Source organism: Scomber japonicus, chromosome 6 (assembly GCF_027409825.1).
Source record: "Scomber japonicus isolate fScoJap1 chromosome 6, fScoJap1.pri, whole genome shotgun sequence".
In the NCBI taxonomy this organism is placed as follows: domain Eukaryota; kingdom Metazoa; phylum Chordata; class Actinopteri; order Scombriformes; family Scombridae; genus Scomber; species Scomber japonicus.
In genome coordinates this window covers 25,195,350-25,208,540 of record NC_070583.1, presented here as the reverse complement: position 1 = coordinate 25,208,540, position 13,191 = coordinate 25,195,350, and the positions used below count along the sequence as shown (strand labels likewise).

Here is a 13,191-nt window from a genome sequence, read left to right as displayed (position 1 = left end):
CAATATTTACCTGCTTGCACTGCTGTACCTCACTAACCATTTTTTGCCATTGCTTTATTTGACATCCTCAAAAAATGTGACACCTTTTGCATATTATGTGTGTATATTATTTGTGTTATTATTTGTATATTATATGTGTCCACTGAATGTAGCAATCATCCTACCAATTTAAAATTGCTGTGCCCTGTGGGAAATAAATCAACCATTTATGAAGGGAACACTTTTCCCTGCATCTGACACAGTTGTTATAAAAGCAGTGTCCATGTCTCGCAGAAAAAAATGCAGAGCAAACATGCATGAGTTGAAGAGATCTGTTCTCTTATATTTGTTTATCTACTTGAACACAGCTTCTGGCTGTGAACGCCTTGGCAGGTTTGATATGCCAAGTTTGTTCAAGCAGGGAGACATAATGATTGGGGGGATTTTCCCAGTTTTCAACAAGGAGATAAGCAGCACTTCTACATTTGATAGGGACCCACCTGGAATTAAGTGCATAGGGTAAGTTTAAACAGATGTGAATTTTTCATGCTTTATATTTCCTCCTCTAATAGTATCTTAAAATCTTAATCTCATCTGTACATGTAGCATCTTTCTTGTTATACAACCTATTTCAAAACCTTTTTAGATTTGACCTACGAGCGTTTCGATGGACACAAGTGATGATATTTGCAATTGAAGAAATTAACAAAGATCCAACTCTCCTTCCAAACATATCACTTGGCTACAGGATCCTTAACTCTTGTGCATCTCCAACAAATACTTTGCGTGCTGCATTAACTCTGGCTAGTAGACCAGAGGAGACAGAGTCAACTTCCTCTTGCCCTCCAGCAATATCTGCCCTCATAGCTGAATCCGGATCTTCTCAGTCTTTGGCTGTGGCTGGAACCCTTGGACCATTTCATCTGCCAGTTGTGAGAGATTGTTTAGCTGTTTTATTGCATTGTTTGATGATTTGATGATTTTCACGTGCTTGGTGTGTACTTGTGTAAAACCTCAACTGGTGTTTTTGTCTTACAGGTAAGCTACTTCTCAACATGTGCCTGTCTGAGTAATAGAGCTAAATATCCTACATTTTTTAGAACAATCCCCAGTGACTATTTCCAGGCAAAAGCTCTGGCTGCACTGGTCAAACGTTTTGGATGGGAGTGGATTGGAGCCATACAATCAGACAATGATTATGGGCGGAATGGGATCCTGGCTTTTACTGAAGAGGTTAAAAAGCTTGGTGTTTGTATTGCATTTGTTGGGACAATTCTACGGACATACACTATGGATAAAATACTAGATGTTGTGGAAATGATTAAGCAGTCAACGGTTGAAGTAATTCTTGCTTTTGTTCCTGAGGGTGACCTTTATCCTTTGATGAAAGAGATTGTGAAACAGAACATTACAGGAATTCAGTGGATTGGCAGTGAGGCCTGGATAACAGCTACTCGACCCTCCACTCCAGAAACCTACAAAGCCTTTGGAGGAGCCCTTGGATTTGTGGTGAAGAAGATGGCTATTCCAAACCTAAAACCATTCCTTACAGGCATTAGCCCTTACACTGATCCAGCTGCAGCATTTGTGAGGGATTTCTGGGAGATTATGGTGGGCTGTAGACCTGCTTTGCCTGGGGAACACACAGACACAGAGGCAACAAATGCAATATGCACAGGCAATGAGACATTAACAAATTCCCAGAATGTTTTCTTCAATGTCACACAGCTCAGAGTTTCTTATAATGTGTATAAAGCAGCATATGCAATTGCACATGCTCTTCACCAGCTGGTATTTTGCCAACCAGCTGAGAAAAAAACAGTGGGCCCATGTTTGAACATATCAGAAATTCATCCAAAAGAGGTGGGAAATACTGCAAGTAATTGTTAGCAACATATAAGTGTGAATAAAATGTTTATTTTCCCAAATAGAAAGACTCTTGTTAATATGAATAAAAATGTAAAAATGTCTAACAGTTAATATATTATTCTCATTTTCTCAGGTCACTGATCAGATTCAAAGGGTGAATTTTAGGAATCAGTTTGGGGATAATGTATTTTTTGATGAAAATGGTGACCCTCCTGCTTCTTATGAAATTATTAACTGGCAGCTGAGAGATGGGCAGGTGCAACATGTGGCATTGGGTCATTTTGAGTCTGCTGCTAACGGTGATTATGAGCTCAGTATCCAGGAGGAAGAGATAGTGTGGAGAACAGGCAAAATGGTAATCAGGAAGACTTTTTCCATGATCCAAGCTTGTAATTTTATCAACTGTTTGTCTTGCAGAAACATTAATGTCAATATGACATGTTTCAGGTTGCACTATAATTGCACTGAATAAGGTGTTATTTCTTTATTTCTCAGGTTCCAAAATCAGTTTGCTCAAATGTTTGTCCTATTGGAACAAGGAAAGCCCAAATTAAGGGAAAACCCACCTGCTGTTTTGACTGCATCCCATGTGCTGATGGAACTATAGCCAATTCAACAGGTACAGACTGAATGTGTGCCACACTAAACCAAAAATGCACAATCCAGTGTCATCACATGCATTTAATTTGTATAATATGTTTCTTTCCATATTAAAAATATCAGTGTTAGTTTAAATACATTCAGTATTGCTTTTTAATTGCATTTGAAGATATATATTTCCTGCAAATGTGACATCCAGATGTAGAACTCATACTTTCAGTTCATGTTTAACAGGTGCAGCAGATTGCATACCCTGTCCACAGGAATACTGGTCCAATGACAAGAAAGATGAGTGCATTCCTAAAACTATTGAGTTCCTGACATATTCTGAGCCAATGGGAATAGCTCTCACAGTTGTGTCCCTGTTAGGAGCCACTCTGTCACTGGCCACGATGACCATCTTTATCCGCTGCAGAGATACCCCTGTGATAAAGGCCAGCAACGCTGAGCTGAGCTGTTTTTTATTGTTTTCTCTTTCTTTGTGTTTTCTCTGTCCCCTCACTTTTATCGGCAGACCCACAGTCTGGACTTGCATGCTGCGCCACACAGCTTTTGGAGTGACATTTGCACTTAGTATTTCATGCATCTTAGGAAAAACGATTGTTGTCGTAACAGCTTTCAAAGCCTCGTTTCCTGGCAGCAAAGTTGCAGGAAAGTTTGGTCCTGTTCAGCAAAGGATCATAGTTTGTTCATGCACTTTGATTCAGATACTAATTTGTGTGTTGTGGCTAAAGTTACACCCGCCCTTCCCAGACATGGTTTTCAGATACAGCAATAAGAAGATAGTTTTAGAATGCAACACTGGCTCTGAGGCTGCTTTCTATGCAGTACTGGGGTACATAGGGATTCTTGCAATAATATGTTTGGTCCTGGCATTTCTAGCGAGAAAGTTGCCTGATAATTTTAATGAAGCCAAATTTATCACTTTCAGCATGCTGATATTCTGTGCAGTCTGGATCACCTTTATCCCAGCATATGTCAGTTCTCCTGGAAAGTTCACTGTAGCTGTGGAGATATTTGCAATTTTGTCTTCAGCATATGGTTTATTAATTTGCATTTTTGCACCTAAATGTTACATAATATTAATAAAGCCAGAGAAAAACACCAAGAAGCATGTCATGGGAAAAATCTAAACAAAGGACAATCATCTCTTAATTGATGCCACTGATCCTGCTAACTTTTATGTAATGCACTGTAATAGAGTATGCGAGTGGAGCAAGATGTAACATTTTCTCTAACCCAGATGTATATAGTCACAAATCATGGATGTACAAAATTACATGATATTAATACATTTATATTCATGTATAATTTTCTTGTAAATGATGACAGATAATTTTGGATAGCATATTGCTGAATCTGTTTCAGTGATTTTATTTAACAAATCATGAACTTTTTTCAAAGCAGTTGTCTTGTGTTTTCTATAATGCCTGCAGTAAAATGTTATTCCTGTCTCACAATATTGATTTTTGGGGACACAATGTAATCAATTAAATGTATTAATTATGAGCAAATATATAACTAAAATAATAAAAATGAAAGCTGCAAGCAGTGATGACCAGGCCATTGCAGCCCAGGCCCTTGCTGCCCTGGTGAAATACTTTGATAAGTTTTCATTTCCAATGTCTTAAGATGACACTGAGTACATTTGAAATTGGTCAGATTAAGTCTTTAAAAATCACAGCAAATGGCGATAAAATCAAAAGTCGAATAAAAATGGCTGACTTCATGGTTAGGTTGGATCTTCGATTGGTCCCAGATAGCCGGCTGCGGTTGCTGAGTTGAGCCGTTTGTGACAGGGCTGGGGTGCGGCCGGACAATGGTCGCCCCCCTGCTATGCACTGCGATCTATTGAAAGTCAGCCCTTGATCCAAGATTTTGTCGACCAAAGGCACAGGCCCCACAGACCCATGCCAAACCCCTTGGCTTCAAGCGATTTTGGTCTTACTTTAGGCTAGGGTTGCCAACTCCCTGAAAAATAAATAAAGGACACTTAATTGGCAGGGCCGGCTGACCTGACTGCGTTTCCTCCTCCTGGCTTGGAGAATTTTTTTTTTGTGTGTGTGAAACGAACGATGTGACTCGAATCTGAATTTAATTCGATGTATGTTTTTGAGTGATACGAATACATGGAAAACAAAGTATTATTCAATTATTATTATTTGTTATTTTTTGGTGAAAAATAACAGAAATCTGTCCTGCAGAATGAAATAAATATTTCTTTAACAGAACATAACTGAGCTTAATTGAAAACAGTATGGCCTGCAGTGGGGGATGCCAAACCATTTGGCATGTAGTGATTTTGGTCTCACTTTGAGTGGAAACTCCAAGCTACCACCTGAACAATTTCAGAAACCCAGTTTTCAGACACATAAGGCCTTTGCCCTGCAAAGTGCTCGGGGCCTAATTAAAAAGCTATGTCATTGTCTTTGGGTGTTTATTATCATCATTTAGTATAACAAATAAACAAATACACTTTTGAAATTAAATAATACAGATATGCGGATAACACAGTGCTCTATGCTGATAGTTTAAAGGGATATTTTGTAAAGGACTGTAAACTCAATGTTATGTGTGTTTACAGAATTTTCCAATTAAAATGTTTTATGCTATTTAGCAGCAACTATGGATGTATTATAAGAGCTGGATACCAGACAAAAGATGGCACATTCAGCCTAATAAAAGTTGCTCAGCTGGCACTTCCACCCAAAAAAAGAAGTTCCTAGCTTCCAGCCTCACAGGTTTTTTAACTTTTCTTAATTTTTTACTTTTCTCGGCTTGAGGAAAGTTTTACAAATACAATGCCTCTATGGATAAAAGATATAATATAAAGAATCATAATTGACTCTGTTTGCTGTTCAATGTGTCTTGACAACAGTTTTAGATACACCTCTTTTACAATGGTGGTCTATGGGGAAAATGCTCCTTGGGATGTAGGGCGATTTTTCGCTGAACTGTGCCCACTGGGAAAAAGCTGAGCAGCAGCACCCTATTTAACTCCTGTATATACATCCATGGCAGCAACATACAGTCAATATTTGCATCATTATAGAACAGTTTGTTCTGAGAGCCACACTACATCTTAAGAAAACAAACCAAAAAGCAGAAAGAAAACATTTTCATCGATTTGACAACACATGCACAGCATTTAGAAAACGTGCTGCAGACTCAGACACAAAACAATAAAGACAACACTTTACAGAAACAAGCTCCAAGCATAGACAGAAAAGTGATGAACATGTCTGGACATGCTTGTTATTGTTACACTTTATGACTCATAATGTTATTGAAGTCAGATATCTATCAGTGATGTAAAAGGGAGCATGTATATGGTCCCACAGCCCTATGGTCCCACAGACCTATGATCCCCCAGTTAAATAATAAAATAAACAATTTCACATGTCTTTCAAGCATTGTCACAGGTGAAAAACAACAACAAGTTATGTGCATTAGGGAATGGCCATACCCATGCTGTGGAAATGTAGGCCTGAGGAAACATAGGGCCTGATTTTGATGGGAGGAAAATGTCTTCGGAATGGGGGAATATAGGGCTGTGGGAATATAGGACCTAATTTTGATTGGAGGAACATTTCTTAGGAATGGGGGAACATAGGGCTGTGGGAACATAGGTCTGACCCCATGTAAAATTAGCTTAAATGTAGGTGTTTTGTCCTAATAATTAGGCCTCATAATTAGGCCACAGAAAGTTTGTGAAGTAAAAGCATGCTTTATCCAGTACAATGGCAACATTATTTAAAAAGAAAAGAAAAGAACCCTCTCATAAAAATAAAAAAACCCTTTCATTTCCAGTGTGAATCTTAAATTGTTTATGTAATTAAAGATATTTTCTTCCAAATAGCTTTCTTATGCATGTAAATTCATGGTTTCTATATATAAACCTATAATGTCCTGTCATTTTCATCTGTGCATCAAGTTTTTCTTAGAGTTTTTTTCTGGTTTCAGAATTATGATGTAGCACTTTGGGGCAAAAATGCAAAGAAGGAGACCAAAGCTTGAAGCTAAAATAGCAAAGATGTGGACAGCCACTGTGTATTTCCCTGCTGTGCTCACATAAACTGGGATAAAAGTAATCCACACTGCAAAGAATATCAGCATACTGAAGGTAATGAACTTTGCTTCATTGAAATTATCAGGCAACTTCCGAGCCAAAAAAGCCATTAAGAAGCACATGCAGGCCAGGATGCCGATGTACCCAAGAACGCACCAGAAGCCAACCTCTGAGCCAGTATTACACTCGATGATAATAGTGGCACTGTGGTAACCAATGTTATTGTGAGCATGAGGCGGACTGGTCATCAGCCAGGTAAGACAGATTATTACCTGCGCAATGGGGAAAACAGAAAGATGTTAATTCTAATAAGCACAGTTGAAAAGATTTCTTATATATTGCTGATCTTCGTAAAACATTTTACCTGGATAGCTGTTCCTATAAGCACACTGGCTCTCTGCTGGTTTGGTCCAAACCATTTCATGACATTACTTCCTGGCAGTGTGGACCTAAATGCCATTAGGACCACCACTGTCTTGGCCAGAAGGCATGAAATGCAAAGGGCAAAACTGATCCCAAATGCTGGGTACCTTATGCGGCAAAGCCAGTCTGAGGGCTCACCAATGAACAACAGGCCAACAAGGAAACAGATAGCAAGAAACACCAAGAAAAGGAAACTTAATTCCATGTTGTTTGCCCGAACCAATGGCGTGTCTTTGTACATGAAGAATATGGAGAGGATGGAGAGGGTTATACATGCTCCAAGGACAGATACCACACACAGAACAGTACCCATTAACTCATGGTAAGACAGGAACTCAATTGTCTTTAGGATACAGAAATCTCTGGCTTTATTGGGCCATCTGTCCTCTGGGCAACGTGAGCATTCTAAAGAATCTGGTGAAGCAAAGAGAAAAGGACATTTTAATCTAGAGAATCTACTTTTAGATTCATATGTGTCAATGTATATTAAAATAATTTAGGAGGATGGGTTAGAACAATGATAGAGCTCACACACCAGTCTCATAACTAATTTCTCCCTCAGCACAGGGGACACAGTCAAAACAGCAGGTGGGTTCCCCCTTCCTCCTGGCTATGCGGAAACCTGGAGGACAACTGTCACTGCAAACAGACCGGGAAGCCTGAGAGGCAGAGTTCAGCCACTCAGAAAGACACTGATTCCAATCAATATGACTATACACTATATAATTATGTAAACCAAAAAACGAGAAACTAAGTATGATCTATGCTTTATCTGTAAAGTAGAAGCAAAAGTAAAGACAATTAAGTGGACTACTCATTATTGTATGAACTGATTAACAAGATTATTACAAGGGAGTAATTGTGTAACATTCAGTGATTATTTTTATACAAGGAGTAAATATTTTTCATCGCCAGATAATTACCAAAGCACTTAGATTACCTTTCATACAATCTCCAAAAACACAATATCATACAAAGATTATATATTTCTTTTGCATAATTATAATTTCTGTACTTTTGACATATTTTTGGTAGAAAGTTTAATGAAATTAGAAGATTTATTTATTTTTTGTTTATTTTTAACCTACAAATGTGATATAATTAGCATTTATACATGTATAAATTACCATAATGAAAATGATTTGTGATCATCTCTGCTATAACCCATTCACCAATGTGGCTATACACATTGTTATTGCAATTAAATGCAAATTGTTATCAGTATATTGGGCTATTAATGTGTACAGCTTTCATATGAAGTTTACGGCAGTCAGCTTGAGAAGGTTATACTTTCTTTGAACTATTTCAGTAGTATCTACATGTTTAAAAATACATTATATTGCACAGTAATAAGAACAAATTGGCTGTTGTGTTGATCAACAGTACATACAACAGTCTAAGGGGTGAACATGGCCTCAAGCCCATTTGCGGAGAACACACCTGCTTTCCAACAGGCCACTGAATTATTGAGTCATTTATGACTAGGCTGTATCCATCAGGCAATGAGGCATCATAGAAGCCTACTTTAACCAAATGCAGTGAGCCATCAGGCATCCTCTGCCAGTTCTGGAGATCATAGTAAGCGATGGGGTCACCATTCTGATCAAAGTTGACTTTTTCTCCAAGTGCAGAAAAATTAGCACGCCTCATGTAGTGAAGAAGCTGAGAGGGGAAGGAAAACATGTTATCTAAACAAACTATGTGCATTTGACTTCTTTCTCAGCATTTAAAAAAAATCTCTCACCTGCCAAGATTTAAAATTATTCGGGTCTGCACAGGTGCCATTAAGGAAAGGCCCCTGTCCCACTATGCAGTCACTCATATCTTGCAATGCATGGGCAACCAGGTACACTGCCTTATAGACATTATAAGACACCCTAAGTTGTGTCACATCAGAATAAGGAGAGTAAACATCCTTTAAATCCTCCGTCCCTACACATGGTATTTTGTTTAGGTAGTTGTCGACCATGTGAGAGTGGTTGTTCACAGATCCATTCAGCCGACAGTCAAACAACTCTTCCCAAAATTCAGCCAGGTAAGCTGACACATGTATGTATGATGGTCTGAGACTACCAAGATGTTGCTTCAACCCTGGAATTACTTCCGCCCTCCGAATGGCAAATCCTAATGTTCCCTTCAGGAGATCTCCAAAATGTTCCCACAGTGATTTGGCAGTGGCCCAGGCCTCACTGGCTATCCACTGCAGGTCTGTTATGTTTCGGTGTCTGATTTCTCTCAGAATGATCTGCAGCTCAGATTCACTTGAAAAGTTAATGATGACCTTGGAGGATGCCATCTAAACAGTGAAAATGTAATAATTGTTAATATTTAATAATAACAACTGACAACATAATAAGGGAATCAAATTCATGCAAGCCCTTCTGTGAAGTTCAGAAACAATGTCAGTGGGGTGTTAAATGAACTGAATGATCCTTTTTAAAGACAGGGTTTATAGTGTTGTTTTAAAAACCAAAATGTGGCACTTCATGTCAAAAACAGAAAAATAATAATTATAAAAGGTTACATTTACTGCAGGGGTTTATGTTATTTTGTCTACCCTTTGTATGCAAAGGAAATTCACCCTGATCCACAATACCTGTATGTTATCCATAAGCTCATCTACAGCCTGCTGATTCAAGGCTACAGGGTAGAGGTGTGTGTAGGCAGCACACACACCATAGTGCACTGACTCCTGAAGGAAAAGCTGGATGGCAAAGCGAGCATACTCAGATTCAGCTCCAATGACTCCCACCCAGGTCCAGCCGAAATAGCTCACCAAGCGGGCCAGGGCTCTGATCTGGAAGGCATCACTAGGCATGGTGCGCATGAATGTGGGGAACTCTTTTTGGTTACTCAGACAGCTACAGGATGCAAAATAGCTCACCTGGTATTACAGCAAACAATAGTTAACCTTCTGCACAGTTTTCAGTTCACTCAAAAGTCTGTATCAAATTTCTCCAAACAATACCACTGTCTTTAGAAGCATTATTTGGTGCCGAATCTCACTTGAATTAGAACAGCAGTTTGCAGTCTGATGATTTAACTATCCAGCTGCTTACGCTATGAGTATAATAAATGGGGTATGTACAAATACAATACCATATACTTAAAAGTATACTTACAAACATTAGCAAAATATATGACAAATGCATTTTATTGTACATGGCAGAAGCCTGATTTTACATGGCAAAACACACACTCTTATCAAAGCAAAAGTTCAGACAGTCTCACCAGGGGGATGTGGAAAGAACCTAGATTTCTTAGCAGAGCCATAGACACCCCAGAGCCAGCATCTCCTATAATTACTGGGGACACAGCCTTGTGAACAGCACCACAGCCCAAATTAGAGTCAGAGTCAATCTCCAGACCTTTGTCCTTGTCTAAACTCTTGGCTCTGGGGCCTCTCTCCGGCTGACCATTTACTAGCAGCAAAGATGCTTTCAGAGACGCAGGTATGTTGTCACCGCTGTCACGAATGTGGAAACCCAGCTTTAGATGTGGCAGGAGGTCATTGCGCTGGTTGATCTCTTTGATTGCAAAAGTCATGGTCTGCATCCAACGCAAGGCACGGGAGCTGAAACTGTAGTGAAAAGCAGTTAATAACATAGCAGCACAGATATACACATTAAAATGATATAAATACAAACTAGTAAAATAAAATGGATGTGGACATCATGGCCACTATTTTAAAATGCATTTTGATATTCACTCACTACTTATATGTACTTGATGTTGGTTTTGTTTTGTATTCTGGAAGAGAAGAAACAGGACTGTAGTGCAGAGGGAATAAGCCCCCAATAACTACATCTCCATCTTCATACAGGTTATTTGTCTCCTCTTCCCCCATGAAAACACAGTCATCCAGAGCAGCAGCTGAGCCACATTTTTCCTCAAAGAGGGAAAGCAACATTAGAAGTTTGGCAGCCAGCAAAACCATGACTGGCCCAGGGTTTGAAGAAGAGCTCCAGCTCAGTTTTGTTAAATATTTCTAATGTTAAATATGAGCTTTCCTTTTCTGGTCACATACAAAGGATTATGGTATTTCAGGACACAGCTGATTTATATACTGCTGCGAATGCACATAAATCTGAGGGGACTGCCCAGATGTGTTATGACATGATTAAACGTAACACCTTATGTTCCTGAGGTAGCATTAACATACAGTAAATGGAAATTTAGATTAGTCTTTGTAGCCATTTAAAAATAAACTAATGTAATCTGTAATCTTAGTCATTAGGGAGAAGACATATGCCACCTAGTGAAATGGTGTGGCTCATTGTCATGTTTTCACATTTTTATGATTTTTTATTTTTTAACAACAGCGAAAGTCTAAATGACAGGAGAATATATTATTATAATATTTCATGCTTTAAATAATTTATTATTGGCTGGCTCTCCACGTGAAATTCGGAGATTCCTTCCTTTGGTAGAGATATCAATAAGAGTAGATATAAGATACAAGAAAACCTTTTGTGCACTATATTTAATGAAATTAGCAATTGCTTTAGCATTGTGACATCACCATGTAAAACAGACAGCAAAGAACCTTTGCAATACTTTATATACATTTTCACCAGAGCATTGCCCATGTGTGTGTGTGTGTGTGTGTGTGTGTGTGTTATAGACCAGTAACAGTTGTATAGGTTGTGGAGTTGCAATTGTTTATTTCCAGTTACCTTAGGCCTGTGACCATAGGCCTGAGACTTGGAGGTGTGGAGGTTTCCATACCAGGAGACCACGTTGAAGATGAGAATACTCTGAGTTAGGGACCTGTAGACCATGACCATGGTCAGGATGAGTTGGGACAATTTTTGTGGTACATCTAAAATCTTTTGGCTGAAAGGTCATTGATGTTGTATTTTATATGGAGAGCAGGAGGGGAGATAAAACACACACCTAGGGATTGCCAGTGTTAATACAGACTCGTTGGGGTCTCTCTCTTAGGAACCCCTTGATCCACATGACAAGGCTACTGCTGACAATCAGGTCACACTGGCATCCGGGACGGTCAGAGTGGGGTCCTCCACCCCTCAGCTGGCTTGGTAGACAAACTGCATGGGGTCCAGAAGCTTAGCTGTTTGCAATATGAGTTCCTTGATCACTAGACACTCCATGCATTTGCTTAATAGAGCTATGAAGATAATGGATCTAAAATCATTACGGGACACAGAGAAAGTGACATTCATCAGTGATGTCATGTTTATAAAATCTAGAATAGAATATGTTCAGACCATTTGAAAGGATAACAGGGCCATCAGATTGAGGGGCTTCTTTGTATTTCCTTTACATCAATGTTTTGATCCCCTCCAAGCATTTCTTGCATTGCCATTCCTCAGCTTCACCCCAGCATTGTCTTTGTAGGCCAGTTTTGATTTCTTAACCATGTGTCTTATTTCCTTCTCCAAATTTCTCATTTTTTGCAGGTGTACCTCCAGAAAAGCTATGTTCTTCCAATTTAAATGGTGTTTCAGTCCTTTAACAACCCATGCTTTGTTATTGGGGTATATTGTCATGGCAATTGTTATGAAGGGAAATGAGAGATCTAGAAGGGGGATTAAACACTTTTGCAAGGCACTGTATGCATGTCACATTCTCGTTAGAGGCTGAGCCCCTCTAAAAGTTTGATCCTGGAATTGCCTGTGCTGATTTTTTTGTTTTGATGATCGAGTCAACACAGAAGTTGAGATTACTAGTGATAGTCCAGGGTTATTACAGGAGGCCTGGTAATTGAGGAATAAGTCATATGCAGTGGCAACAAAGCACCCCCTCAGCTCTTCAGCTGAGTCATTTGTCCAAGCCTGAATGTGTTTAAAAATGGATCTCTCCCTTTTCAGTTTCTGACAGTACTTTGACAAATGGTTGCCAAATGGTTCAGTCATCTTGTTTTGTTTGAACTAAATGTTATAACCATTGTGAAGGTTGTAACACATGTTGTTGTATTAGACTGTAATATTTGGTGTAACTAAGAAACTGGCTAATGACATGACATGTACATATCATGAATGGAAATACTAATGTGATTTGCAAATATAATCATATTTTTTGATGGGATATTCTATATCCAGTGTCAGGGTCCTATTGCATAGTTGTCATTCAGTCTCCAGTAATTCACTTGAGTAAATTAGGCGGGGCTGCTGATGACCAATCCAGAGGCACTCTGTCATTAATAGAATGCTATAATACAATGAGGGTTACAAGTAATACAGTATATAACCTACCTCATTCCCTGCTCTTTCTCTATTTGGGGGGGT

General features: G+C 38.9%; 2 protein-coding genes across 2 annotated transcripts; one reads left to right on the top strand and one right to left on the bottom strand.

The window, feature by feature from the left end:
* Positions 1-409: 409 nt before the first annotated feature.
* On the top strand, positions 410-3,581 carry LOC128359783 (extracellular calcium-sensing receptor-like). Its single transcript, XM_053320105.1, has 6 exons — positions 410-498; positions 626-908; positions 1,018-1,590; positions 1,982-2,104; positions 2,344-2,467; positions 2,689-3,581. Exons 1-6 carry the CDS (start codon positions 410-412, stop codon positions 3,579-3,581), a joined length of 2,085 nt encoding a protein of 694 aa, XP_053176080.1.
* A 2,785-nt stretch (positions 3,582-6,366) lies between these two features.
* LOC128360181 (extracellular calcium-sensing receptor-like) lies at positions 6,367-10,796 on the bottom strand. Its single transcript, XM_053320549.1, has 8 exons — positions 10,654-10,796; positions 10,172-10,520; positions 9,537-9,824; positions 8,685-9,236; positions 8,381-8,602; positions 7,476-7,599; positions 6,882-7,354; positions 6,367-6,789 (listed from the first exon to the last, which is right to left on the bottom strand). The coding sequence occupies exons 1-8, from the start codon at positions 10,785-10,787 to the stop codon at positions 6,367-6,369; spliced, it is 2,565 nt and encodes an 854-aa protein (XP_053176524.1). The 5' UTR covers positions 10,788-10,796.
* Between the last annotated feature and the right edge of the window lie 2,395 nt (positions 10,797-13,191).